The 27,539-nt window shown below is 46.3% G+C and overlaps 3 protein-coding genes across 16 annotated transcripts in view; 1 reads left to right on the top strand and 2 right to left on the bottom strand.

Annotated features, from left to right (window-relative positions):
• MEI1 (meiotic double-stranded break formation protein 1) overlaps window positions 1-18,690 on the bottom strand; it is a 73,504-nt gene extending 54,814 nt beyond the window's left edge. For 6 of the 13 annotated variants that reach the window (XR_014081574.1, XM_081587675.1, XM_081587680.1 and 3 more), the window contains exons 1-2: window positions 3,348-3,535; window positions 768-891 (exon numbers count right to left, since the gene is read on the bottom strand). Coding sequence is in view for 2 of the 13 variants with exons in the window: in XM_081587673.1 (XP_081443799.1) it covers window positions 768-891; window positions 3,348-3,518 (295 nt within the window). In the remaining 11 variants the exon portion in view is untranslated. Of the gene's footprint in view, window positions 1-767; window positions 892-3,347; window positions 3,536-4,425; window positions 4,622-17,812 lie in introns of those variants that run through there. The other 7 variants (XM_081587676.1, XM_081587681.1, XM_081587678.1 and 4 more) reach the window with 3 other exon arrangements.
• LOC145544689 (uncharacterized) lies at window positions 7,284-14,245 on the bottom strand. Its single transcript, XM_081587672.1, has 2 exons — window positions 14,000-14,245; window positions 7,284-11,915 (listed from the first exon to the last, which is right to left on the bottom strand). The coding sequence occupies exons 1-2, from the start codon at window positions 14,213-14,215 to the stop codon at window positions 7,392-7,394; spliced, it is 4,740 nt and encodes a 1,579-aa protein (XP_081443798.1). The 5' UTR covers window positions 14,216-14,245; the 3' UTR covers window positions 7,284-7,391.
• Window positions 18,691-18,790: 100 nt separating the features above from the next.
• On the top strand, window positions 18,791-27,481 carry SNU13 (small nuclear ribonucleoprotein 13). Of its 2 annotated transcripts, none has more exons than XM_081587696.1 (3): window positions 18,791-18,870; window positions 25,189-25,309; window positions 26,278-27,481. In XM_081587696.1, the coding sequence occupies exons 1-3, from the start codon at window positions 18,868-18,870 to the stop codon at window positions 26,538-26,540; spliced, it is 387 nt and encodes a 128-aa protein (XP_081443822.1). In that variant the 5' UTR covers window positions 18,791-18,867; the 3' UTR covers window positions 26,541-27,481. The 2 variants fall into 2 exon arrangements, with proteins under 2 accessions (XP_081443822.1, XP_081443823.1); XM_081587697.1 differs by lacking the exon at window positions 18,791-18,870 and adding an exon at window positions 23,301-23,398.
• The last annotated feature ends 58 nt before the right edge of the window (window positions 27,482-27,539 follow it).

Here is a 27,539-nt window from a genome sequence, read left to right as displayed (position 1 = left end):
AAAGGCACACTATGAATTCTAAGACTAATAGCAGCTTTAAGCAATGTCCCAGCTAAATTCTATCCTCAGCACCAAACCCCAGATTTTCAATAACAGCACTCTGGCTTTAAAAGGATAAAAATAGTCAGTGTGGCACAGTATAAAAACTGTGTGTTCTGGAGTCTGTAACAGACCTGGGGTAAAATCCCAGTTCTACCAGCTGTTAGCTAAGGCCTGCCTGAGCCTTGGGGATCATCCTCTCTCCCTTAAAAGACTGTTTTGGCAGCTGAAAGCCTGAAAAGCCTCTAGCAGAGAAAAGCATCCAATTTGAGCTGGCTCCCTTCCTCCCTGAAAGGGCTCATTCCAGAGGACACTATAACTGTATTAAAAGGAGGGACTTTTTAATTCATCTTATTTTATACATGAAGAAACTAAAGGTACAGAAAAGAAGTCACTCAATCAAGGTCACACTCAGATCAGCAGACTTCAGTTCTGACTATTAATCCTGTTCAAAGACCAGACAGTCTGAACTTTTTAAAAGAACACATCCACCTTCACACTTTTAATAACACCTGAGCCATAGTAAAGCCAGTTACTATACAATGCATCATTTATCTTAGGAAGGGGACCATTTCTTCACCATTATTAACAAATAATTTGCTAGTAAGTTAAACTTTTACATTGCAAACAGTGCAAACTATCATTCCAAGACCATTTCTCTAAGATGCCAAAAACAAATGTACAAGGTATACAGGCAAAATTCACTCCAGGTTTCCTTTCAATCTCACCGAAAAGCATGCTTACGAAGTGGACACAGACTCTCTGATCCTGAGCCATCAGCTGCACAACCAGGGAGGCATGCTTCATGAGGGCATCTCGGAAGCCGGACAGCATATGCTTCTTGCGCACCAACTTGGGGCAGATGAAGAAAATATTCAATAGCAACGAAGTCTCGGTTGTTCTGAACCCAAACAAGTATAATTTCCAAATATAATTACAAGATTACACCAGTGGGATCATCTGAACTATGGGGTATAAAAAGAGGCATCATTTACACACAGGAATCCACATGTTCAAACAAAGGATGATACAAGAACTAAGGTTTCTAATACACTATATTTACAGAGCACTTTACTGTTCACAAATCACTCTTTTGTCTACTAGCTCATTTAAGCCTAACTGAGTTGGTAAAGCAAGCAGAAAAAGGTACTACTATTGCTGTTTTGGAGATGAGAAAACTGAGGGTCAGAGACTTTGCCAAGGACTCAAATCTATGTATCCAACCAGGTCTTGTCCAAGGCTCTTTCCACAGTCTATGAGAATGATACTGGGGACCCTTCATAAGTCTCACTGAGGTAGGCAGAGAAAAATGCATCCTTCCATTCAGTGCAGACATAAATCTTCACATTCAATTTGCCTCCCTATACAGGGAATTGGGTAGCAGCTGTGCAGTGTTCAAGACAGTAACAAAAGAGAGATCAAAAAAAGGGTGTACTGAGGATAGAACATGAACATAGGTACAACTGACTACATTACCCCTTCAATTGGTGAAAACTGAAGCTAAGACAAGTACGTTCAATAAAAGGTGAAGTTGCATCTCTTACTGCCTCTAACCTGTGCTATTACAAGTCTCGTTCTCGAACTTCACCAGTTCGTCCTACACAATTCATTAAGCCAGTGACCTAAAAGAGTTATTCAAAAAATTTCCATGACATTCCTTCAACTGCTAGATTAAATCCAAGCCTTAGCTTGGATTCAAACTCTTAAAGGAACTGATCTCAACGCTGGCTCTCCAATATCACCGCCCTCAACTGCCCTTCAAACACATTCTGATGACCTCCCCAAACTCATCCTTGCTAATCCCACCTCCTGGAAAAAGCTCCCCCATTTCCTCTGGCCCAAGTATCACCCATCTTTTCAAGTGTAATTCAAATGCTTCCTCCTCTTAAAAAAAACTTCCTTAATTTCATTCCTTATCCCACCAAACAGCACTTACCATAAACATGTCCAGCTTCTAAATTCCCAGAAATGTGTTCTCTTATTTTCTTCCATACCTCACTGTCTTATTCATCTCTGTATCTCTCACTGCCCAAGAATGGCAGTCTCAGAACTTTAGCCTCAGTGATACTGCAGATGTTATCAGCTAGTCCAGCGGTTCTCAGAGTATAGTCTTTGGACCCTGAGGGTGCCCAAAACCCTTTCAGAGGATCCACAAGACGAAAATTATTTCCATATAATACTAAGATGATATTTGACTTTTTCACTTATTCTACTGAGTGTACAGTAGAGTTTTTCCAAGGAGATAGGTCACAACAAATAAAATGCAGAAATCCAGCAGTCCTCTATTAAATTAGGCATTAACAAAATTTACAAAAATGTAAAACAGACATTCCTCCCATTATCTGCTTTGTTTTAAAAGTAGCTATTTTCATTTTTAAAATCATGTATGGCACAGAACTGTGCATTTAAAAGAGTCAAAATGATAAATGGGATGTTACCTATTTTTTTGTCAAAATAAAAAGAATTGCATTAATATGTAATGGATTTACTATTATTTTTAAATGAGCATCTTAAACTTTGTTACTTTCAACAAATAAACAAAAGCTCTCTGGGGTCCTCAACCCTTTTAAAAAGTGGAAGGGTATCCCCAGAGCAAAACCTTGAGAACCGCTGAACTAGTTGATTCCCCAACCACTCCATGGTAAGAATTCCCCTCCTGTGAATCTGAAAAACAAGTTATCTCCCGAACTCTACCTGGAGGTGTCCATGGCCAAAAAAAACAGCACGGGTGGGCAGACATTGAGGGAGCGGGCAGGTCACGCTCCAGCCAGCTCTGCCTCTCAGAAAGGGCCTCCCCTCACCCCACTCCCGCTCGCCCATAACATCCACCGGTGGTTCCTGCTGCCACAGAGCCCAAGGCACTCCCCCCTCACATTTCCCTCAGAAAGCTGAAGGGAATAAGGCCCACAGGCTGCGCGGGTGCTCGAGCGGGAGGGAGCCTGAGCGAAGGCTGGACCCTGAAGAAGGGGAGAGAGGGCCAGCAAAGGGCGGGACGGCAGAGAGGAGGGCAGAAGGAAAGCTGGAAACCCGTGCCAATGAGTCTTGGGGGCCCTGAGGGCCCTGGATTTAGTGCGGAGAGCGTAGGCCCACACGAAGCGCAGAGCCAAGGTCAGAGCCTCGTTATGAAAGGGGCTGCTGGGTGGCCTGCGGGGTAGGGTGAGGGGAGGGCTTGTGTAGGAGCCATATTTAACCAGGCGGGGGCCGGCTTAGTTTCCCGGGAGGTGCGGGAGGTGCGTAAGGTTCAAGCGAGCTGTCCCGTTGAGGGGAGGACCTGGTTGGTGAGGGAAATGCTGGGACCCATTTCGCACCGACACGCCAGGCTCCGGCAGCAGCTCCAGCGCGCAGGCCAGGCAGCAGCGTGGGGACACGGGCAGCAGCCAGCGCGAGTCGTGCCGGTAATGGGCCTTCTCGAAGAGCAGCGCCGCCTCCTCGTCCCTCCCGGGCCCGGAAAGGCCTGCCGCCGCCTCCGTCACAGCCATCCCTCGACTGGCGTTCTACTGCGCCAGCACTTTTCCCGCCAAGTTTATGCGCAAGCGCACTTGGCGGAGCTCGGCGCCGACGCGCGAGGAGGAGGGTAATGCGCCTGCGTAAACCGAGTACCTGGCGGTTCAGGCGTGCAGTGGCACCTAAAGGTAGGTGAAAGGCCTCAGGACTCACTTTGTACGTCTAAGCTGAAAGCTGTTTGCTCTTAACAGTTCAGTTCAGTCACTCAGTCGTGTCCGACTCTCTGTGACCCCATGGACTTCAGCACGCCAGGCCTCCCTGTCCATCACCAACTCCTGGAGTTTACTCAAACTCATGTCCATCGAGTCGGTGATGATGCCATCCAACCATCTCATCCTCTGTCATCCCCTTCTCCTCCTGCCTTCAATCTTTCCCAGCATCAGGGTCTTTTCAAATGAGTCAGCTCTTCGCATCAGGTGGCCAAAGTATTGGAGTTTCAGCTTCAGCATCAGTCCTTCCAATGAATATTAAGGACTGATTTCCTTTAGGATGGACTGATTGGATCTCCTTGCAGTTCAAGGCACTCTCAAGAGTCTTCTCCAACACCACAGTTCAAAAGCATCAATTCTTCAGCCCTCAGCTTTCTTTATAGTCCAACTCTCACATCCATACATGACTACTGGAAAAACCATAGCTTTGACTAGATGGACCTTTGTTGGCAAAGTAATAGAGGAAAACAATAGAATGGGAAAGTCTAGAGATCTCTTCAAGAAAATTAGAGATACCAAGGGAACATTTCATGCAAAGATGGGCACAATAAAGGACAGAAATGGTATGCACCTAACAGAAGCAGAAGATAGTAAGAAGAGGTGGCAAGAATACACAGAACTATACAAAAAAGATCTTCATGACCCAGATAATCATGATGATGTGATCACCAACCTAGATCCAGACATCCTGGAATGCGAAGTCAAGTGGGCCTTAGGAAACATCACTACGAACAAAGCTGGTGGAGGTGATGGAATTCCAGTTGAGCTATATCAAATCCTAAGAGATGGTGTTTGCTCTTGTAACTTGCAGGAATTCAGCTTCACCACCCCGAAGGTTGAAAAGCATTTATAAAGGCGCTGTTATTAGCCTTGAAAAAGGAAGGAAAGGAAACAAAAAAAAAATTAAAAAATTTGTGCTATTAAAAAATTAAATGATCTATGCGACACCTTTCTCTCAAACAATCTAAAGTGACACCTTTCTCTCAGAGATTCTAAGGTGATCCCCTTAAAATATCCTCTCACAGAGAGCTGCATAGTACTTGCAATTTTGTGAGCCCAGAAGGAATCCTGAAGAAGAAAAATTGGTTTATTAAATATATTAACCAAATCGGTCAATCTACAAGAATTTAATTAGCACCAAAATGCCCAGCAAGCTGTTAGCGTTAAAGGAGATAAATGATACTTTGAGTCAAGGTCATCTTGCTAAACTGTGCCTGGATTCCTGATTCACAGAAACTATGAGTTAACAAATGCTCCTGTGGACTTCCCCGGTGGTCCAGTGGTTAAGTCTCTGGGCTTCCAATGCAGGGGCATGGGTTCAATCCCTGCTTGGGGAACTAAGATCCTGTGTGCTGCATGGTGTGGCAAAAAAAAATGTTTAATGTCTCTTTAAGCTGCCAAATATTGGGTATATTAGTTTTCTATGGCTACTATAACAAATTATCACAAACTTGGTGGCTTGAAACAACAGAAATTTATTCTTTCAGTTCTGGAGGCCATAAGTCAGCAGGACTACACTGTGTGCTCAGTCGTGTCCGACTTTTTGCGACCCTATGGGCCATAGGCCGCCAGGCTCCCCTGTCCATAGGATTCTTCAGGCAAGAATACTGGAGTAGGTGCCATTTTCTCCTCCGGGGGATCTTCCTGATCCAGGGATCGAATGTACATCTCTTACGTCTCCTGCATTGCAGGTGAATCTTTACCACTAGCACCACCTGGGAAGCCCTAGGCACTAGCAGGCAAACAGTTCCTTGTTTTTTCCAGCTTCTAGTGACTTGAGAACCAGTGTTTGAGAACTGAAGAGGTAGAAATGTTTTCTCCATGAAATCTATACATGGACAGCAGAATCCCAGCAGGGCAGCTACTCAGTGACCAAGCTCTCTTCCCTCAGCTCCTTCAAAAGGACCTGAATAATAGTGTCCAGTGCAAAGTACCACCCCTTCCTCAAGCAGCAAAGGCTGTTTGAGCACCCTACCTCAATCAGAATTAACTTGGAATAGGATAGGACATGACTATGCCAAGGCCTTTGACTGTGTGGATCACCACAAACTGTGGAAAATTCTGAAAGAGATGGGAATACCAGATCACCTGACATGCTTCTCAAGAAATCTGTATGCAGGTCAGGAAGCAACAGTTAGAACTGGACATGGAACAGCAGACTGGCTCCAAATAGGGAAAGGAGTATGTCAAGGCTGTATATTGTCACCCTGCTTATTTAACTTATATGCAGAGTACATCATGAGAAATGCTGGGCTGGAAGAAACACAAGCTGGAATCAAGACTGCTTGGAGAAATATCAATAACCTCAGATATGCAGATGACACCAGCCTTATGGCAGAAAGTGAAGAAGAACTAAAGAGCCTCTTGATAAAAGTGAAAGAGGAGAGTGAAAAAGTTGGCTTAAAGCTCAACATTCAGAAAACTAAGATCATGGCATCTTGTCCCATCACTTCATGGCAAATAGATGGGGAAATAGTGGAAACAGTGAAAGACTTTATTTTGGGGGGCTGCAAAATCACTGCAGATGGTGACTGCACCCATGAAATTCAAAGATGCTTACTCCTTGGAAGAAAAGCTATGACCAACCTAGACAGCATATTAAAAATCAGACACATTACTTTGCCAACAAAGGTCTGTCTAGTCAAGGCTATGGTTTTTCCAGTAGTCATGTATGGATGTGAGAGTTGGACTATAAAGGAAGCTGAGTGCCGAAGAACTGATGCTTTTGAACTGTGGTGTTGGAGAAGACTCTTGAGAGTGCCTTGAACTGCAAGGAGATCCAATCAGTCCATCCTAAAGGAAATTAGTCCTTAATATTCATTGGAAGGACTGATGCTGAAGCTGAAACTCCAATACTTTGGCCACCTGATGTGAAGAACTGACTCATCGGAAAAGACCCTGATGCTGGGAAAGATTGAAGGCAGGAGGAGAAGGGGATGACAGAGGATGAGATGGTTGGATGGCATCATCACCGACTCGATGGACATGAGTTTGAGTAAACTCCGGGAGTTGGTGATGGACAGGGAGACCTGGAGTGCTGCATCCACGGGGTCACAAAGAGTCAGACACGAATAAGCGACTGAACTGAACTAAACTGAGGACAGGACAGGGCTTCCCAGGTGGTGCTAGTGGTAAAGAACCCTCCTGCCAATGCAGGAGACATGAGAGATGTGGGTTTGATATCTGGCTTGGGAAGATCCCCTGGAGAAGGAAATGGCAACCCACTCCAGTATTCTTGACTGGAGAATCCCATGGGTAGAGGAGCCTGGTGGGCTACATTCCCCAGGGTCGTGAAGAGTTGGACACTACTGAAGCAATTTAGCAGCAGTAGGACAGGACAGAACCATGATATAAACTTCAGTAAACCCTCCTCTGAGGACCTGGAGAGGACAAGTGTTTAGGAGGTGGCGTTGGGCTGACCCACATTCCCCAAACCTTTGAAACCATAGAGTAGCTATCCCACCCATACGGTATCCCATCCCCAAAAGAGGCACTTATAAAACATGTATCAAAGAAATCAGAACTCTCACAGCACTTAAATAACCAATTTTATTAGAGGTTATTTTATCATCCCCTTTAGGGGTTAGCAGGCCACTCTCATGCCTTCTCTGGATGTGTTTTGAAGACTGTGCCCTCGGCCTACTTCCTAAAGCCATGCTGGAGCAGAAAACCCCTCAAACATTTCATCAAACCAGACTTTCTGCGGGCTAGTGGATTCCATAGGGCCCCATGTGGCTTCTCAATTTCCTCCAGTTCTTCTGTCTTGAGAAGAGGAGCCCCAGCTCCACAGTGACCTGGTGGCTGAAGGTCCTTCTTCAGAGAAGTGTGGCCTCTGATGCTGCCCTCCCTGGCATGTGGGTCACCCACTCTGGGAAGCAGGGTAGGACCAGGATCCGTCACACTCAGGTTGGGGGCTGAGTGCTGGGCCTTGGCCAAGTGTGGGGACCGGGAGCTCTTGTTCAAAAAGGTCATGCTCAGCCATGCTGCAGCAGAGTGGAGACTCCTCTTGAAGCTGAAGGTGTCTGTGGAACAGGAGGAAGGCTGCTGCCCAACCCCTCTCTGCTCCTCAGGTTCCAGGCTTCCTCTTCTCCTGTGTGAGGGCTGCTGACACTGGAATCTGAGGGGCTTCTGAGATGGGTGTTCCCTCCTCCAGGGGTCGTAGCCTGCCCTGGGGTATGAGATCCTCACCCTGCAGGAAGCCCTCTCTGCCATCCGAGAAATCCCCAGCCTGACCATCTTCCTCCCCCTGCTGTTCTCACTGGAAGGTTCTTGGACCCTCTCTTGGCCACAGCAGCTTCTCGATTCTGCAGCAGGCCTGGGGTTCCTGGAAGCCGCGAGCTCCCCCCTGGGAGGAGCCTCTTTCTGGACATCCTGCAGTTCTCTGGCGCCCCCTGGTGGCCTGACTCTCTTAGGCTTTACAGGAGGGAGAGAATTGCCCATTGGCTCCGACCCGCACTGTCTAGGCTTCTCCAGAGCTCTGGCCTGTGTAGGTTTTGAGCTTTTCCCTTCGGAGGGCCGAACCTTCTCGGACTTAAGGCCTGACCTGGAGCCCTGGGCCTCACTTTCCTGCTGCCCCTGCAACTCACAGGCCGTGTGCAACCCAGGGAGCCTCTGTCCAGCAAGAGGCAGTGGGCGTGGTCCTAAGACGTTAAAGTGCAAGTAGGACTCTAGGATCCGCCGGGGGAGGCCCCACTTCAGATGGGCGATCTTTCGCCGCATAAGGGACTCCAGGAGCTGTCGCTGACTCTTCTTGAGGACTGGCCACTTGGGCAGGACAGTGAAGGCAGTGGGACCACCCAAGGGAGCTGTGGCGGCTTGGGGGGCGTGGCCACATGAGACAGAAGGGCAGGCAGACGGCAGGCCCAGGGGAGCAGCCAAAGACTGTGGGTTCGGGAGCTGTCCAGTCCGGTCAGCGGTCTTCCCTGGATCCATTCTTCTGCCCCTTTGTCGGCTTCTCTGGGGTTTAGGTCTGGCTTGCCGGGAAGCTGGAATGCCATTGACTCTGGGCTTCCCAGCAGCGGCCGTGCCCTGGCTGGCCAAATGCTCCCCCTCTCCACTGGCAAGCAGGAAGAGTTCGCTCTGGTCGGGGAGAGCCTTCATCTCAGGATGGGGAGCAGTGGCCACAGCCGGTTCCTGGTCCATGGCCCCATATCCAGGGCGAGTGAGGGCTGGGGGCCCCTCACCCCTAGAACAGTCAACTTGGAGACGGCCTTCAGCAGCATCCTTTCCTCTGACCTGGCCTTTATTTCTTTGCCTTGGCACTCGAAGCCTTCCAGCATCCTCAGCTCTGCACTTTCTCTGGCTTCCTACATCCCCGATTTCTGCAGCATCCTCCTCTTCACCCTTTTTCTGGTTTCCTTGCCCTTGTATCTGGATCTCTCCATCGGTTTCACTTCTTAACTCTCCCTGATAATCTCCACCATGAGCCTGGGTCTCTTTACCATCATCACCTGTGATCCCTCTCAGGTTACTCTTCCCTTGTATTTGAATTTCTGCACCATTCTCACCTCCAATCTGCTCCTGGTTCTTCCACTCTGGTGAACAGATGTTTTCGTTAACCTTACTTTTTAACAATCTCTGCTTCCCTCCCCCAAGTCTCTGAATATTTCTACCATCCTTGCTTCCAACCTCTCTCTGGCTTTTCTTCTCCAATGTTGGATTTTCTGGGTCGTGCATTCCTCTAGTCTGTTCCCAGTTCCTTCCCCCTGGTGAGTGGCTCAATCCAGGTTCACCATCTAAGTGTCCTTCATTCTCTCTCTCAAGTCTCTGGGTTTCTACACCATCCTCACCTCCAGGTTCTCTCTGGTCTGTCTTCTCTGGTGTCTGAATTTCTGTTTCATTCTCACCTCCCATCTGCTCGTGGTTCTTCCTGTCTGACAAATGAGTCTTTTCATCAGTGTCATCTCTTAACTGACTCTGGTTTTCTTCTCCAGGCGTCCAGGTCTCTATACCATCCTCACCTCCAGCTTCTCTCTGGTTTCTCTTTTCTGGAGCTTGAATTTCTGCACCATTCTCGCCTCCAACCTGCTCCTCTTTCTTCCATTCTGCTGAATTAGTTTCTACATCAATTTTACTTGCTAATTCTCCCCAGTTCTCTGCCTCAGATGCCTGCGTATTTTTACCATCCTTGCTTCTAATGTGTTCCTGATTCTTCCACTTTGGTATGTGAATATTTCCATTAATTTCACTGTTTAACTGGTGCTGGTTTTCTTCCCTAAGTTCCTGAGTCTCCTTACTATCTTCACCTTTAACCTCTCTCAGGTTTTTCTTCCCCATTGCCTGGATATCTGTACTAGTCTCATCTCCAAATTGCTCCTGATTCCTCATCCCTGATGGATGAGTCTCTACCTGAGTTACACCTCTTAACTTTCTCTGGTTCTCTGCCTCTGGTGCCAGGGTGTTCGTATTATCTTCATCTCTGTCCTTTCTCTGGTCTCTCTTCTCCAGTGTCTGAATTTCTGCTCTATGTTCACCTCCAACCTGGTCCTCACTCCCCCAACATGGTGTCTTGAATTCTCTGTCAATTTCACTTGTTACTGGTTTCTGGTCTCCCCAACATCGTGCCTGGATCACCACCCAATCCTCCTCTCTTATCTCCCTGAGGTTGTTCCTTCTAGATATCTGACTTTCCCCAGCATCCTCACCTCTTCTTATGCCTTGATTACTCCACCCCACTTGAAGTTCATGTCTTAGTTGTTTCTGGATCTCTGCCCTACATACTTGGATCTTCCCAGCTTTCTCACTTCTGTCTTGATTCTGCTTCTCCCACCCTGGTGTCTGGATCTCTGTTACATTCTCATTTTGAATGCATTCCTCTTTTCCCCACCCCAAGGCCTGGGTCTCTATGCCATCCTCATTTTTCACTTCTCCCAAGTTCTCCTTCCCAGATATCTGGATTTGCACAGCATTCTCACCTCCACCCTGGTCTTCTTTTCTCCTCTCTTCTGCCTGCATTTCTATACTAGTATCACCTGTAATCTGCCCTTGTTTTCCCCACCCTGGGAGCTGGGTATCCTCACCATTCTCACTTCCAGTTTGGCCTTGCTTCCTCAACACTTGGGCCTCATTCTTTCCTTCATCCTCTTCTCTGGCCTCCTTCTTGTTCTCAAAAGACTGAGTCTCTATAGCATCCTTATACCTTTTCCTATCCTGAGTTTCCCACATTGGTGTTTGGGTCTCTGCATCAATTTTAAGTCTTAACTGTTCTACTTTCTCTCCTCTACATGCCTGGGTTTCAGAAAGATTCTCACCTCCAGCCTCCCCCGGACTTCTCTTCCACAGTTCTTGAATTTCAACTCGACTTTCAACTTGCCCCTGGTCCTGGTTATCCCACCATGGTGTCAAGATCTCTCCAACAGCCTTACTTATTACTAGTCTCTGGCTTCCCCAGACCAGGACCTTACTCTCTGCCATGTCCTCCATCCCAAAGTTTATTGGCAGTTGCCTTCCAGGTGCCTGAATTTCCCAAGCATTATCCCCTCTGCTCTCTCTCTGGTTCGCCCACCCTGGAGCCTGGGTCTCTCTACTAGCCTCTCTACCTAATGTCTGGTTTTCCGTTCCTGGTGCGCAGGCCTCTTGTGGGCAGCCCCAGGATTTCCAGGTGGGCATTCCCACTCGTTGGTTGGAAGGAACTGGTAGGAACTCTCTGGAACAGAATGGCAAGCTCTGGGCTGAAGGGGGGTTTGGGAGAGGGGTCATGGAGGTGGGGTGGCATCTCATGCTGACCATCTCCAGTGGTACCAGTTCTTCCTGGGGATAGACCAACAGCTGCTCCATCCTTTGACACATGTCCAGGGCAGGGGGCGGTGGCTTGCAAATCAGGTGAGTCTGATCATCACTACAACACCAGGGTACCTGCCATGCTTCCGAAGAACTGTCCCGAGGTAGCATACTGGTGCTTGGAAAGGAGGTGGTGCAAAAGATGTGATCAGAAGAGGTGTAGGCATCCCACAGTAAACCTTGACATGGGCGCTGACAAGAGAGCAGATATTGTGTCCATGATTCCTCGAGGCTCCTCCAGTATTCCCTGCTCTTACTTTGGGCCCATTGTTGGGCATGAGCATCCAGGCCCCTGAACTTGCCAGGACTGAAAAAGAATTCAGGGGTCAGCCTGAAACAAGTGTCATGTCTCATGGAGGGCACTGCCCACTTCTGTGGTGGCACCTGTAGGTAAGAACAGAGAAGTAAAAATCTCTGCATTCACATTGTCTCATCTAATCCTCACAGATCAGGATTGTAATCCTCATTATCCAGATGAGGATGCTGGGGTTCAGGAAATGGGGAGTCACTTCTCTTAAGGAAAATATTCATTCAAGAAAGTATTCATTTAGATTTCCCTGGTGGTACAGTGGATAGGAATCTGCCTGTCAATGCAGAAGATGTGGGTTCGATCCTTGGTCTGGGAAGATCCCACATGCCGCAGGAACAGCTAAGCTGTTACACTATAACTGCTGAGCCTGTGCTGTAGAGCCCACGAGCGGAAACTACTGAGCCTGCGCACCACAGCTTCTGAAGCCCATGTGCCTAGAGCCTGTGCTGTGAAACAAAACAAGCCACTACAATGAGAAGGCCACACAACGCAGCTAGAGAGTAACCCCCACCCCGTGCAACTACAGAAAGTCCTCATGCAGCAACCAAGACACAGCACGGCAAATTAAATTAATAATTAAACTTACAGAAAAGAAAATATTCAAGAAAGAAAGATAAAGAGTGTATTCCAGGCCATGCACTGTTCTAGGTGCTGGATATACCAGCATGGACAAGACAAAGGCTTTGTTGGGAGCTGTCTTCCAGACTTGGAAGACATGATAGCCAAGTATACAACATGACGTTAGGTATCAAAAAGTGTTCTAATGGAAATAAAAGCAAGAGTAAGGATAGGGTTAGCTCCTTTTGTCAGAGAATCCTCTCAGAGGAGGTGACATTTGGCTGGAGACCTGAATGAAGCAAGGGACAAACCAAGTGACATCTGAAGAAAGAGCCTTGTAGGTGAGGAGACATTCGTGCAAAGGCCCTGAGGATGGAACAGGGTCATGTGTATAAGAACAGCCAGGAGGCCGTGTAGTCAGAATGGAACAAGTGAGTGAGGAAGAGAGCACAAAGACATGAGGTCAGAGAGAAATGCAGAACAGATTATTCCAAGCCTTGGAGTTGCAGTTAGGAGTTAGATTTTGTTCTGAGTTTGACTGGAAGTATATCCATGAGTCGTTGCAAAGTCTTGAGTGACAAAGTGTTATGATCTGTTCTTAAAAGTTTGTTCTTGCTCATGAACGTAACATTAGGCCTAAGCCAGGTGCAAAGGAATATTTACTGCATGATGCCGTATGGGCAAAACCAGTCTTATGCTTTTAGAAATCAGCAGAGTGGTGTCTGCAAGCTTCTGAGCGGCTGGTAGTGGTCTGTTTTCTTAATCTAATGCTGCACCTGGATGTGTTCAGTTTGCAAAAATTCACTGATCTACACACTTATAATCTGAGACTTCCCTGGTGGTCCAGCGGTTAAGAATCCACCTTCCGATGCAGAGGACTCAGGTTTGATCCCTGGTTGGGGGAACTAAGATTCCCACATGCCGCAGGGCAACTAAGCCTGCTTGCCACAACTACTGAGCCTGGGCATCCCAACTAGAGAGAAAACCAAGCACCACAATGAAGAGCCTGCACACCACAATGAAAGACCCCGCACGCCACAACTAAGACACAATGCAGCCCAGAATAAATAAACATACAATATATGTACATATAAGTATACAAAATATGCATATATATTAAATAGTTAAGACGATAAATTTTAAAAATAAATAAAAATTAAAAAATAAAAATACACACTTATAATCTGTACATATGTATTATCCATGGATAAAAAATTTTAAAAAGAGACAGAAAGAAGTTCATTCTCTTGGCTGCATGGAGGACTGAGCTCCACGGTTGGGTGAGAGAGGAGGCAGGAACCAGGCAGAAGGTGGTACCTATAGTCCAGAAGAATGTGGTGAGGGTTTGAGAAATGATCAGATTTGAGATATGGTTTGCAAGTAAAGCCCATAGGACTTGCAGGTGGATTGAACACATGGCATGAGGGAGAAAGAAGTGCAGGGTGACTGCTGGCTTTGAGGCAAGAAAATGCTCTTCCTGAGTTCATCAGAGTTCAGTCTGAATCCATCTCCAGTACACAGGGCATAGAACAGGGTCCCTGTAACAAATGACTGACACAATCATGGTGTGGAGGGAAAGAGGTGGGTGGGATGCCCTCACCTTGATGAACTTCCTCATGCTGCGGTGGGTCCTGGTGACCTTATGCCAGTAGTGCCGGACACGCCAGGTCAGAAAGAGGCAGAGAACAAGCAGGTTACCACAGCACCGAGGGTCCCTGCAGCTGCGATACTCAGAGAGCAGGCCCCGCACTGGCTCCCACTCAGGACCCCGGAACGGCCCCACAACGGCACAGGCGCCCAGGAGGGGCAGCAACATGACACGGTTAGGACAGGCAGGTGGTGTTCTGGAGTTGGAGGGCCGGGCTGATACGGCTGAGCTAGCCACTGCGGGGCGGGGTAGCTCCTGCCTCATAGAACCGCTGTCACTAAGGCCACCTCACAAAGGCTCTTGATGCTGCGGCCTTAGCTCCAGCTGCTGCACGTGACATCAGAGCTGGCTAATATGTCCACAGTACAGATGAGGACAATATTGGGGAATGGCCCAAAAGGAATTAAGAGGAAGAAGAACTTATTTTAAACACCTTGCCCTCTGGAATGAAGAGATTATGTTCCCCCCGTGTTGATGGAGGGATGGAAACTGCAGTCTGTTGGATTTCTTTCTTCCTATGGGATACTTTCATCCATTTGTCCTTCAGGTATCCAATATGAAACACTTAATGAACACCCTATTAAACATGTGTGTTCTTGTTTAACCACCCAGCACATCCTGATTTTTTGTTGGGGGATTACTTTCCCAACTCAGGATCAGTGTTGATAGGATAACAGAGAAGGCAGGGTCATCAGCCAATCAGAATGGGCCAGGCCTTAACTCCTTAATTGCTGGGTTGTAAGTGGTCCCTGGGGCTTCCCCAGGTGGCACAGTGGTAAAGAATCTTCCTATCAATGCAGGAGACCCAAGAGATGAGGGTTCGATCCCTGGGTTGGGAAGATCCCCTGGAGGAGGAAATGGCAACCCACTCCAGAATCCTTTCCTGGAAAATCACATGGACAGAGGAACCTGATGGACTACAGTCCAAGGAGTCACAAAGAATCAGACATAACTGAGCATGTACACACAAAAGTGGTCCCTGGGGTTACAGGAGAAGGGTGTCACCTACTTATCAACCATTTGGAAAGTATCTCTCTATTCTAAGAATCCAGGACTTCCCTCATAGTCCAGTGGTTAGGAATCTGCCTGCCAAGGCAGGAGACACTGATGCCATGATCCATGGTCTGGGAAGATTTCACATGTCATGGGGCAACTAAGCCCTTGCACTGCAACTACTGAAGCCCGCATGCCCCAGAGGCCATGCTCTGCAACAAGAGAAGTCACTGCAATGAGAAGCCTGCACACTGCAACTGGAGAGTAGCTTTCTGCTCGCCACAACTAGAGAAAGCCCAAGTGTAGTAATGAAGACCCAGCATAGCCATAAATAAATAAATGAAGTTTAAAAAAACACAAGAAAACCCCAATATACCACACAATGCATCTTGGCTAAACATTACCCTAGGTTATATCTGATTCTTTTTTAACAGGCCCAGGTCAGCCAAGGAGTGGAGGTGTGACCTAAGTTTGGCCATTACAGAGTCTTTTTCCAAATTCCTTTTGGCTTGCTTGTCACCAAAGATCCCTAAGTGAAAGAAGAACGCCCTTTGGATCAGACACAGCGCCAAAAGATAGGCATCCAAAGTGTCCAAGGCAGCTACAAGCCCTGCTCTCATAAAGCACTCTATGTGTTTGGAAAGGCAAACACTGATCACTCCTGATAGAGGGTGAAGGATGGGCCTGGGGAGCCGGGCATGCTCAGGGTAGAGAAAGAAGGTGGAGGGGGCTGCAACATGAGGATGATAAGGGGAGAACCAGTGGAGAAAGGCCTTGTAAGCCGTGGCCAGCATTTAGGGTTTTAAACACACAACTGTGGTAAAAGACAAATTTCTAAGACAAATTGATCCTGAGCATATGTTAACATTTCCTAACTTACTAGTAAGGGAAAGAGCAAACTACGAAAGGGTGGGCTAGTCCTATGAGAACATGGAAAATGAGTTGATTTTATACAGTTGGAAAACAGAATTAATTAGGAAGAGTTTAATGTCTCACTACTCATAGTTATAAAAACACCAAGCTCCTATCAGTCGTTACTAGGAGATCTGGGATATAATGGTCCAAGATGCCAGGTAGGCCAAATAACCACCTGAAATTGTGATAAAGCAAGACATCAAAAAAGCAAATGATAATGACACCTATGATTGTTCGGCTCAGTTCAGTTCAGTCACTCAGTCATGTCTAACTCTTTGCGACCCCATGAACCACAGCACGCCAGGCCTCCCTGTCCATCACCAACTGCTGTAGTCTACCCAAACCCATGTCCACTGAGTCGGTGATGCCATCCAACCATCTCATCCTCTGTCGTCCCCTTCTCCTCCTGCCCTCAATCTTTCCCAGCATCAGGGTCTTTTCAAATGAGTCAGCTGTAAATAGGAATAATACATTCCCCAAGGCAATGGCACCCCACTCAAGTCCTCTTGCCTGGAAAATCCCATGGATGGAGGAGCCTGGTAGGCTGCAGTCCATGGGGTCGCGAAGAGTCAGACATGACTGAGCGACTTCACTTTCACTTTTCACTTTCATGCATTGGAGGAGGAAATGGCAACCCACTCCAGTGTTCTTGCCTGGGGAATCCCAGGGACGGCGGAGCCTGCTGGACTGCCATCTATGGGGTCACAGAGTCGGACACGACTGAGGTGACTTAGCAGCTGCAACAGTGGTAGCTGATTGTTGTTGTTGTTCAGTCACTCAGTCATGTCTAACTCTTTGCGACCCCGTGGACTGCAGCACGCCAGGCCCCCCTGTCCTTTGCTATCTCCCAGAGTTTGCTCAAACTCATGTCCATTGAATGGGTGATGCCATCCAACCATCTCATCCTCTGTCGTCCCCTTCTCCTCCTGCCCTCAATCTTTCCCAGCATCAGGGTCTTTTTCAGTGAGCCAGTTCTTCGCATCAGGTGGCCAAAGTATTGGAGCTTCAGCTTCAGCATCAGTCCTTCCAATGAATATTCAGGACTGATTTCTTTTAGGATTGACTGGTTTGATCTCCATGCTGTCCAAAGGACTCTCAAGACTCTTCTCCAGCAGTAGTTGATAGGTTCAATTAATATGCAAATATGGAGACTTCCCTGGTAGTCCAGTGGCTAAGACTCTGTGCTCCCAATATGGGGGGAGAGGGGTGGTGCTGGGTTGATCCCTGGTCAAGGAACCAGATCTCAAATGTTATAAATGAAGATCCCGCATATCACAACTAAGACCTGAAGTGAAGTGAAAGTCGCTAGTCATGTCTGACTCTTTGCAACCCCATGGACTATAGAGTCCATGGAATTCTCCAGGCCAGAATACTGGAGTGGGTAGCCTTTCCCTTCTCCAGGGGATCTTCCCAACCCAGGGATCAAATCCAAGTCTCTTGCATTTCAGGTAGATTCTTTATCAGCTGAGCCACAAGGAAAGCCCCAACTAAGACCTGGTGCAGCCAAATAAATATTAAAAACAAACAAACATGGCAATATAAAACTGCATCCAAGGAAGATGAAGAGCAGGGTCCAAATCACAGGTTCTGCTCTTTAAGGAGTCATCAGTGGGAATTTCTTTATTTGGAGACAAATTTTATTATTTGACAAGTCATAGATTTGCATGGATGAGGTCTGATGGGATTTTTCATGTAATAAAAGTTCAGTCCTGGAGCCACTTCAAACCCATCCAGCTGGCTTTTCAAGCATAGTAACCAGATGTGGTGGAAGTAACCCAAGCTGAAAGCCAAAAATCCCAGGGTCGGGTTCTGGCTTCTGCCATTGTGTCGTTCTGTGACTGCGGACAAGCAACTTACCCACTCTGGGCCTCAGTATCTGTGAAGTTAAAGAGCTGCACTTCATGATTCCCAAGTGCCCTGCTGGATCTCTACTTGTAGGTTTCCAAACGAAATGCCTGGAACTGACCCCTTATGGTCTAGCTTTGGCTAGATCCAAACGGTCCCAAGACATGCCTGGCGTCTTGGGAAGAGAGACGAGTAAGGGCTGTAAAGATCCAGGATAACTTTTTGGAGGTGGTGAGGGATCCAGGAGGACCTCTTACAGGTAATGAGGCATGAGTCTAGCTTTAAACAGTGGAACTTTGGAGCAGCGCAGGGAAAAAAGCAGCATGCTGGGCAGGAAGAAAGTGGGTGTCCTAGACATCTCCAAATCCAACCTGCCAGAAACTCAACCTCCATCCCCAAACCGGAAGAAAAATTCCCTACTCCACTGAATTCCCTACTCAGTGGATTCCACTTCTGGTGGACTCCACACTTCACCAGAAAATTTAACAAAGATATCTGAATATGAAGGGAAACATTTAGGATTACCAATTACTATCTCCATACCATTCCTTTACTACCATGTAGAGTCAAAAAAATGGTATTAAAATCACATAAATGTGCTACAAAATAAACTAGCAATGGAATGACACCACCGAAATTCTTTGTTTTGGCGTGTTATTTTTTGGATGTTAAACTCACTGTTCCTGCCAATGACTGGTAATGCTGCTAAGCTGCTGCTAAGTCACTCCAGTCGTGTCCGACTCTGTGCGACCCCATAGAGAGCAGCCCACCAGGCTCCCCCATCCCTGGGATTCTCCAGGCAAGAACACTGGAGTGGGTTGCCATTTCCTTCTCCAGTGGTAATAGAACGACACTAAAACTACGTCAAAGGCGGTCCCTCCCCCAGAACTGAAGTCGTCCCGCGCTGGTGCCCTTTAAGGGGAGAGCCTCCCTCTTTCTGAAGTCATTTCCGCTTCCGGCCGCTAGCGGCCATTTCTACTTCTTCTCTGCGACTTTTCGCGGCGGAAAGTTCTTTTCTGACGTCGCCTGTGCTTCTTGAGGAGGGACGGTACCACTGAACCGCAGCTATGGTGAGTGTGTGCGCCTGGCTGAAGAGCCAGGAAGTGGGAGACTAGGGGTTCTGTTCTCTCACTAGCTTGTCTGCTTAGAACACGCGCGGTCTCGCCGGCCCGGCGAGGGGTTCGAGCTCGGACGGCCGAGTAGCCCCAAGCAGTCTTTTCTCCTGGCCCGAGGTTAGAACGCTAGAGATGAGTCCCGGATTCTGTGATGGAGCGTCTGTCAGCAGTTAGTGCTCCTGGCCGAAGGCCTCGGATGAGCGGAGAGGGCATAGCCCGGCCTGGGAGAAAGGGACCAACCCACGTGGGACCGAGTAGAAAGTCGGATGAGAAAATTTGATTTTGTTGGTTTTATATTTCTTTTGGAGGGGTCGCTAGAGGATGATGTGGAACCCTGGGTTTGGATCAACCTGCCCAGCTCCACTTTCCCATTGCTGAGGTTCAGGAGAAGGATATCTGCATGGGTCTGCGGCTAGTGCCTGTCGCAAGTTACCTGTGCCAGAGATTAAAGGGGCCTTTGGCGTTTGGAGGGAACCCCAACCTGGAATGCAGGAAAGATTCCTCCTGTGAGGCAGTAACCTCAGAAATCAAAAGTCCTGGGAGCACCACGTGCGGGGCTCCTTTAAAACTCTTGATGGTCTCTAACTTTTTAATCAGATCGTGTGGCTTGGTACCTACTTTTGGTCGGCACTTAGTAAGGAGGGAAGAGTTTGCAAAAACACTTCGACTTTCATAATGAAGTTTAATCCTTTTAACGGTTCTTGGATCCCAATGGATATCTTCCCTGCCGCCCCACCCCCATTTTGAGGTTGGTATGTTGCTGAGTCTAGAACTTGAACCTTCTAAACTAGTGCTTATCTTTCGGAGTTCCTTGAAAAGTTTTGGAATCAGGTGGTCTCAGTTTAATAATGCATTTAATTGCCTTTATGCCTGGTATGGAGAGAGAGAGGGGGCATGCAGTATTTGTTGTCAAATCAAAACTTGCAGGTTTTGGCTGTCTGGTGTATGAGGAGAACAAAGACATCAAGCTGCGGGTTAAAGTTGTTTAGCAGTAAGATTTCATTCATTCTCTCATTTAATTAACCCTTGGAAAAATTAAAAGGTGAATAAATACACCCTCAGCAACTTTCAGTTGCTATTTATAAGGTCGGTGGTTTGGTTTTAAAATTGAGTGGAACTTTTGTTGCCGTTGTTGACTTTTATTAAACCAATAAAGTGACTCCTCTTTGATCATAGTTCAGTTCGGTTCAGTAGCTCAGTCTTTTCCAGCTCTTTGCTACCCCATGGACTTGCAACAGGCCAGGCTTCCCTGTCCATCACCAACTTCCAGAGCTTGCTCAAACTCTTATCCATCCAGTTGGTGATGCCATCCAGCCATCTCATCCTCTGTCGTCCCCTTCTCCTCCTGCCTTCAGTCTTTCCCAGCACCAGGGTCTTTTCCAGTGAGTCAGTTCTTCGTGTCAGGTGGCCAAAGTATTGGAGCTTCAGCATCCGTCCTTCCAATGAATATTCGGGACTGATTTCCTTTAGGATGGAGTGGTTGGATTTCCTTGCAGTCCAAGGGACTCTCAAGAGCCTTCTCCAACACCACAGTTCAAAAGCATTGATTCCTCGGGGCTCAGCTTTCTTTATGGTCCAACTCTCACATCCATACATGACTACTGGAGAAACCATAGCTTTGACTAGACAGACCTTTGTTGGCAAAGGAATGTCTCTGTTTTTTAATATGCTATCTAGGTTGGTCATAGCTTTTCAGAATCTGCCTGCAATGTGGGAGACCTGGCTTTGATCCCTGGGTTGGGAAGATTCCCTGGAGAGGGGAAAGACTACCCACTCCAATATTCTGGCCTAGAGAATTCCATGGAGTGTATGGGATCACAAAGAGTCGAACACAACTGAGGGACTTTCACTTCACTTTCTTCCAAGGAGCAAGCGTCTTTTAATTTCATGGCTGCAGTCACCATCTGCAGTGATTTTGGAGCCCAAGAAAATAAAGTCTGTCACTGTTTCCATTGTTTCCCCATTTGTTTGCCATGAAGTGATGGGACCGGATGATCATAGTGGATCTCCTGAAGTCTCCCCCTTTTATGCCTTTGATGTTTATTAAGAGATGAGAATCCTAGTTCCCAGAGATGGGTGATTGGAAGCTACAGTAAAAATATTTGGCATTTAAAAAAGTATATTAATGAGGAGTGATAGGAATTAAAGTGTTTCTGGGAACTTAACTGTTTAAGAGGAGGTTCTTAATTGTGACATTATTGATGAGCATTAGATTTTGATGAGTTAAAAACATAAGTTGTGATTTCTCAGTAGCCATCAAAAAAATAAAGATAACTCCAACCACTAGAGTGGAAAATGGTGGGGGGTGGGGGGTGGGCAGGGAGGTGGACGACACTCTAAGGAAAGAAAGTACAAATAAGATGAGGACGACATAATTACAAAAAGAAATAGATATGCAGTTATGTAGCATTTAATTGATTGTGAAGCCAAAACATCAGTATGGAAATAGAAGATGTGAATAACACTATGAATAAACTTGATCTAGTGGTGGTAGTGAAACCAGTGAATACTGCACCCATCAGTTATAGAAGATAAAGATTGATAATAATATAGACCATGTTCTCCCAACTAAAATGCAAATGACTTAGAAACAAAGTGTAAAGAAGATATAAAGAACTCATGGGTCAAATTGAAAATAATAAGGGAAATTTGGAAACAACTGAACAATAATGGAAATACCAAATATCAGAGTATGTAGGGTACAACTAAAGTATAGGAACCTAAGATGGGGGCACTAAAAAGCTAGGAAAAGATCAAAAGGACAAAATAACATGAAAGAAAACAAAAGCAGAGATTACTGAAATGGAAAATATATCTAGTTATAAGGTGGACAAAATCAGAAGAGTATTTGAAAAGTCCCCTCTGATGAGATTAATCAGGAAAATAAGCAAAAAGTTATAAGTAAGGAATAACAAACTTGAAGGAGACATGATCTGCAGACATTTAAAAAGAAAGGATATTATGAGCAATGTGACATCTATAAATATAAAAACTTAGAGGAACAAATACCTGAAAAAAAGAGAGTCAAAATGAATTAAAGTAGAAGTAGGAGGGCTGAATAATAGTAAAGAAACAAAGTTAATATTGTATCGTATGTTAATTATGACTCAGAAAAACTAAAGTTTTGTTTTTCTTTTTTTAACTAAAGTTTTTTAACATGGAAAAGCTTTTACATGTTAGTCGCTGAGTCCTGTCTGACTCTTTGCAATTCCATGGACTGTGGTCCACCAGCCTCCTCTGTCCATGGAATTCTCCAGGCAAGAATACCAGAGTGGGTAGCCATCCCATTCTCCAAGCGATCTTGCTGACCCAGGGATTGAACCCTGGCCTCCTGCATTGTGGCATCTGAGCCACTACACCTACTTTAAAAAGTAGCTTTATTGAGATAATTTCATACCATAAAGTGTGTAAGTCGGTGGTGATCGTTTTGTAATGTATAGAAATATCAAATAATGGTGTTGTGCACCTGGAACTAACATAATATCATAGGTCAGTTATGCATCAATTTTAAAAACAAGCGTGTAGTAGGAAAAAAATAAGTGTATAACTCAGTGGGTGTTCTTATATTTACAGCCTTGTGCAACCAACACTGGAAAAACTTTAAAAACAAAGGAGAAAAGTCTTAACTCCTCCATCTCATACAAAAAATATGATAGAATTCAGTGCCAATTCATTTATAAAAGAAGTTCTTAAAATATTAAGGAATAGAGTGAATTTTCTTAAGCTGAAATATCTGAGTAAATCTAAAAGATATTAAGGCTTTTGGAGAAATTATAAAGCTTTATTTAAAAGCACTAAAGAGTTAAGTAAATACATATGCTTAACTGGTTTGACAGATTCTGTATCTTTTTTTTTTTTTTTTCAGATTCTGTATCTTAAAGGTGTTTTATCCTAACTGGGATTACTTTAAATCTACAAATCAATTCTGTGCCAGCAGGCTTTTTCTTTTTCTTTCTTTCTTTTCTTTTTTTCTTGGTAGAATTTGAAAAAAGTTGATTCTAGAATGTATGCGCGTGCTCAGTCGCTGTTAGTCGCTTGGCATGTCGGACTCTTTGTTACCCCATGAAGTATAGCCCACCAGGCTCCTCTGTCCATTGGATTTTCCAGGCAAGAATACTCGAGTGGCTTGCCATTTCCTCCTCCATCCAGGGGATCTTCCTGACCCAGGGATTGAACCCGCATCTCTTGAGTCTCCCGCATTGCAGGCAGATTCTTTACCACTGAGCCACCTGGGTGTATGAAGAAGAGCAAATAATTAGAGATCTTTCCCACTTCGTGAAACATCTCGAACTTCCCCTAATTTCTCATCACCCTGGGACCATGACAGATTGACCCAGTGCGTTGTATGGGACCAGGCTTCCGGGTGCGAGCGGGTTCTCAACGTCACTTCCGCTGACCTCACTTCCAATTCCTCTGGGGAGGGTGGGTCGCTTCTAATCTCTTGGGGGATCAGGGAGGAGACGATCAAGGCAGACTCAATATGGTGAGTATATCCACTGGGCCGTTGCCCATGGGTCACCACCTCGAACCGTGGTGCCGCGTGCCGCAAGCTGCGTGCCGCGGTCCAGCCTCCAAACCCAGCGTTAGACCGTATCACTGCGGGCAAACTGCTCGGTGCTCAGGAAGGGTAATGTGGGCTGCACCCAGGTTATATATATAATAAAATACATATTTGTAAAAAGAATCACAGTGAAAGCAAATGAGAAATTAATAAAAATAGTTAAAGTCGAGAGGTGAAAATAAGGTAGGAGGAATGGAATAGGCGAGGCACCACCGAGTTTGTTTTCTATGTGTGTTATTTTGCAGTGGATCCAGTGGGGTTGCATTTTATCTGTAGGTATTACAGCATGCGTCTGTAAAATGAGAAATTTCAACAACTTCGATGCCACTACAATACCCCCAAATTTAATAATTCCTTAATATCAAATATATAGTATTGTTCTCCCCTGGTTGCCACAGGCCTCCAAAATAAAGCAACCTTTCCTTTCCTACCAGCATTTGTCTCTGGAGAATTGGCTTTCGAGCAGCCAGACCTGGGTTCTGGACTTGGATTTGGTAGCAGTATTAGAATCAAAGGCTGGGACTTCCCCGGTGGTCTGGGCTAAGACTCCGTGCTTCCACTCCAGGGGGCGCAGTTTCCATCCCTGCTCAGGGAAACTAGGATCTCCGCATGCCCTGCGGGCAAAAAAAGGGTGGGATGGAAGGCTTGATCATCTTTTCTCCTAGCTTTCCTCTTTTCCCCCAAGACTGCTTGATCATTCTTTCTTTCTTTTCTTCAAGAGAGGCAGTATGCTTAGTCGCTCAGTTGTGTCCGACTCTTTGCAACCCAGTGGACTGTAGCCCGCCAGGCTCCCCAGTCTGTAGGGATTCTCCAGGCAAGAATACTGGAATGGGTTGCCATGCCTTCCTCGAGGAGGTCTTCCCAACCCAGGGATCGAACCCAGGTCTCCTGCATTGCAGGCGGATTCTTTACCTTTGAGCCACCAGGGAAGCCTAGAGAGGCATTGGTCATACGGTATTTTTTTTGTGTGATGTTGGTAGCTATTAAAACCAATACCTGAATCCATTAATTTGTTTGGATTAATTAACTAATTAGTATGGCTTGCAGGATGGTGCTGTTTAATTTTATCATTCTTTAGGTGGAATACAAGAGAAATTTACCTGCTGCTTGGATACCTAGCAACTCAGTCTACATAGGAAAGGCTCTACAGTTTACTAGTTTTCAAAACAATGACTTGGGAACCACATAAATGTTTTATATATTTTTAAGAATTTTTAAGCAAACTAAATAAAAAAGAACCTTAATTGTATATCAGCTTGATAGCCACAAGGTAAAATATAGTGTTTGAGTAACTTTGGAATATAGTACTCTGACTGGATGGTTTTAGTTGGATATATTGTAATATTAAAAGGAAATTTTGACCTTGGTGGGTTTATAGTTAATGGAGATAGTATTGGTGTAGCAACTCTGAAACCATTTTATGTGAATTACAGGGTAGAATAAATGAGAAAATACTTTGATGTTTTGGAAACCAGGATTCTTACTGAAAACTGAAGATTCAAATATAAAGGAAATAGAAATTTGTGCTGGGTTTCTATAAATTATGCTTGTTTAGATTTAGTAAATTAAATGTGTATGTTTGGGGGAGGGGAAGTAGGGAAGCTCCCTATTGTCCCTCTCAGTTTTTGGTTGAAGTACTTTGTGACTTGTCTGGAACAACTTCTGGTTCAGTTTGGCTCATGCTTTGATTCCCGCCCCCCGCCCCCCAACAGACTGAGGCTGACGTCAATCCAAAGGCCTACCCTCTTGCAGATGCCCACCTCACCAAGAAACTACTGGACCTTGTTCAGCAGTCATGTAACTACAAGCAGCTTCGAAAAGGAGCCAATGAGGGTAAGGCAACCAGAGGATGGCCGGAGAAGAGTGTTAACAGCACTGTCCCTGGCTGGGGTCTGGACTGGATTTCCAAGGTGGAAAGAGAGCTAGGCCCACCATGGGGACCTAAGAGCAGCAGCGTGTGTGGCCTGTGGGCTAGCACTGGGTCACAGAGATAAGCAGTCAGGAATAAGCATTTGAGAGAGTTTCACTGGTAGCTCAGTGGTAAAGAATCCACTCACCAATGCAGGAGACACAATTAGAACCCTGATCTGGGAAGATCCCACACGCAGCTGAGCATCTAATCCTGTGTGCCATGACTGTTGAGCCTGTGCTCCACAGCAAGAGAAGGCGCTGCAGTGAGAAGCCCGCACACCACTACTAAGAGTAGCCCCTGCTTGCCACAACTAGACAAAAGCCCAAGCAGCAAGGAAGACCCAGAACAGCCAGAAATAAAAATATAAATTAAATAAAATGATAAAATAAGGAATAAGAATTTGAACAATGATGTGGGGTGTTGAACTTGCTCAGTGAGTTGCGTGTGGTATGAACTTTCCAAAGTATTGATCGTGGCAGATTCGAATGGAAGCTCCCTGACCCTTGGTCACGGGGTTGGAGAAGAGCTGCAGTACACTGCTTCATGCTGGTGAAGCTTGGGTGAAAGCTGTTCCCGTCACCCAGGCAAGAGATAGTGGTGACTTGGAGAATGTGGTAGCAGAGGACAGGAAAAGAAGGGCTCTTTCTAGGATCTAGGGTGCGTTTTGACAGAACTGATGGGTTTGATGTAGAGTTTGAGGAAGGCATTGGGGATTTGGTGCTTGGCTCCCTATCTCTTCCCAGGGCTACTGTGGGACAGAGAATTGCCTAATCCTGGACAATTTTGCCCATTTTTCTTGCACCTGTTTCTTTTCCTTGGAAATTCCTTTGTTGTGGCTTCCCTGCCCCAGCCCCCATCACCTATTGACTTCATGTCCGTCTCTCCGCAGCCACCAAAACCCTCAACAGGGGCATCTCTGAGTTCATTGTAATGGCCGCAGACGCGGAGCCCTTGGAGATCATCCTGCACCTCCCGCTGCTCTGTGAGGACAAGAACGTGCCCTACGTGTTCGTGCGCTCCAAGCAGGCCCTGGGGCGAGCCTGCGGGGTCTCCAGGCCTGTCATCGCCTGCTCCGTCACCATCAAAGAGGGCTCACAACTGAAGCAGCAGATCCAGTCCATCCAGCAGTCCATTGAAAGGCTCTTGGTCTGAACCAGTGGCCACACTCCCGGCTGACCCCTCCCCTCTCCTAGCTGTATGTAGCACATGGTCTGTTAGCATGCAGTGTTTCCAGCTACCTTCTATTGTTATAAAATATTTTAATGCTCAGTCTGGTTTTTGCATTTTTGTATTGTTGTCTTGTTTTATAGGTTGTCAGCCCCTCCCCTAATCTCCCCTTCCTCTCTACCATCCTATCCTTCCTTTTGGAAAATGAACTGATGCCCAGAACAGGTGGAAACAGGTTGGATGACACCATTTAAAGGCAGGGAAGAGCCAAGATAGAGATTTGGTTCCAGCTTTCAGGTGCTGACTTCCTACTGTGCAGGGCACGATGGCATAACTGTCTGCTTGTACCCCTCGTTCCCAGTGTACAGGATTGTTGCACACGTCTGAATCATCGAGGGGTTTCCTTTGCTCTGCAGGGCATTATGTATCATTTGGGGAGGAAGCATGTGTTCTTTGAGGTTGTTGGGTGTATGCCCGAAGTGTCAGTTGCTGATGTACCCCTGCTGTTTGCTTTTGGTAATGTTGTATCCCCCCCCCCAACTCCCACCTTTGCCCCCTGAGGGTGGCAGGGCAGCAGCATACCAAAGAGACATGCTGCCAAATTCCAGAGGCGCCCAGGTGAGTGAGACATGGGCCAGTTGACCTAGGTCTTGAAGGCATGGCAAGAGGTTCTAGAATGGAGGATTCTGGGCCCATCATGGAGGACTGACTGGAAGCTGCAGCAGAGATGATGGAATCCAAGGAAGCATTCTCGCTTTGCTGAATGGCAATTTCTTCAGTGGACCCTTGTACCAGCTCTGAGAGCTGTTACCCGGGCCTGTCTCCTGCTATGATGTGGGTCAGATGTGTATTCTCCATCCAATCAGAAGGACAATGCTAATGTGTCATTCTTGTGAGCATCCTAATAAAGAACACATACATTCATATCCCAGTTTAAAGAAAGTGTGATTCTTGATGGGTGTCCAGCTGATACTTGATTGAAGC

The sequence above is a fragment of the Giraffa tippelskirchi genome, chromosome 4 (genome assembly GCF_054371585.1).
Source record: "Giraffa tippelskirchi isolate mGirTip1 chromosome 4, T2T-mGirTip1v1.2.pri, whole genome shotgun sequence".
NCBI classification, from domain to species: Eukaryota; Metazoa; Chordata; class Mammalia; order Artiodactyla; family Giraffidae; genus Giraffa; species Giraffa tippelskirchi.
This window is presented reverse-complemented; position numbering and strand designations above follow the sequence as displayed.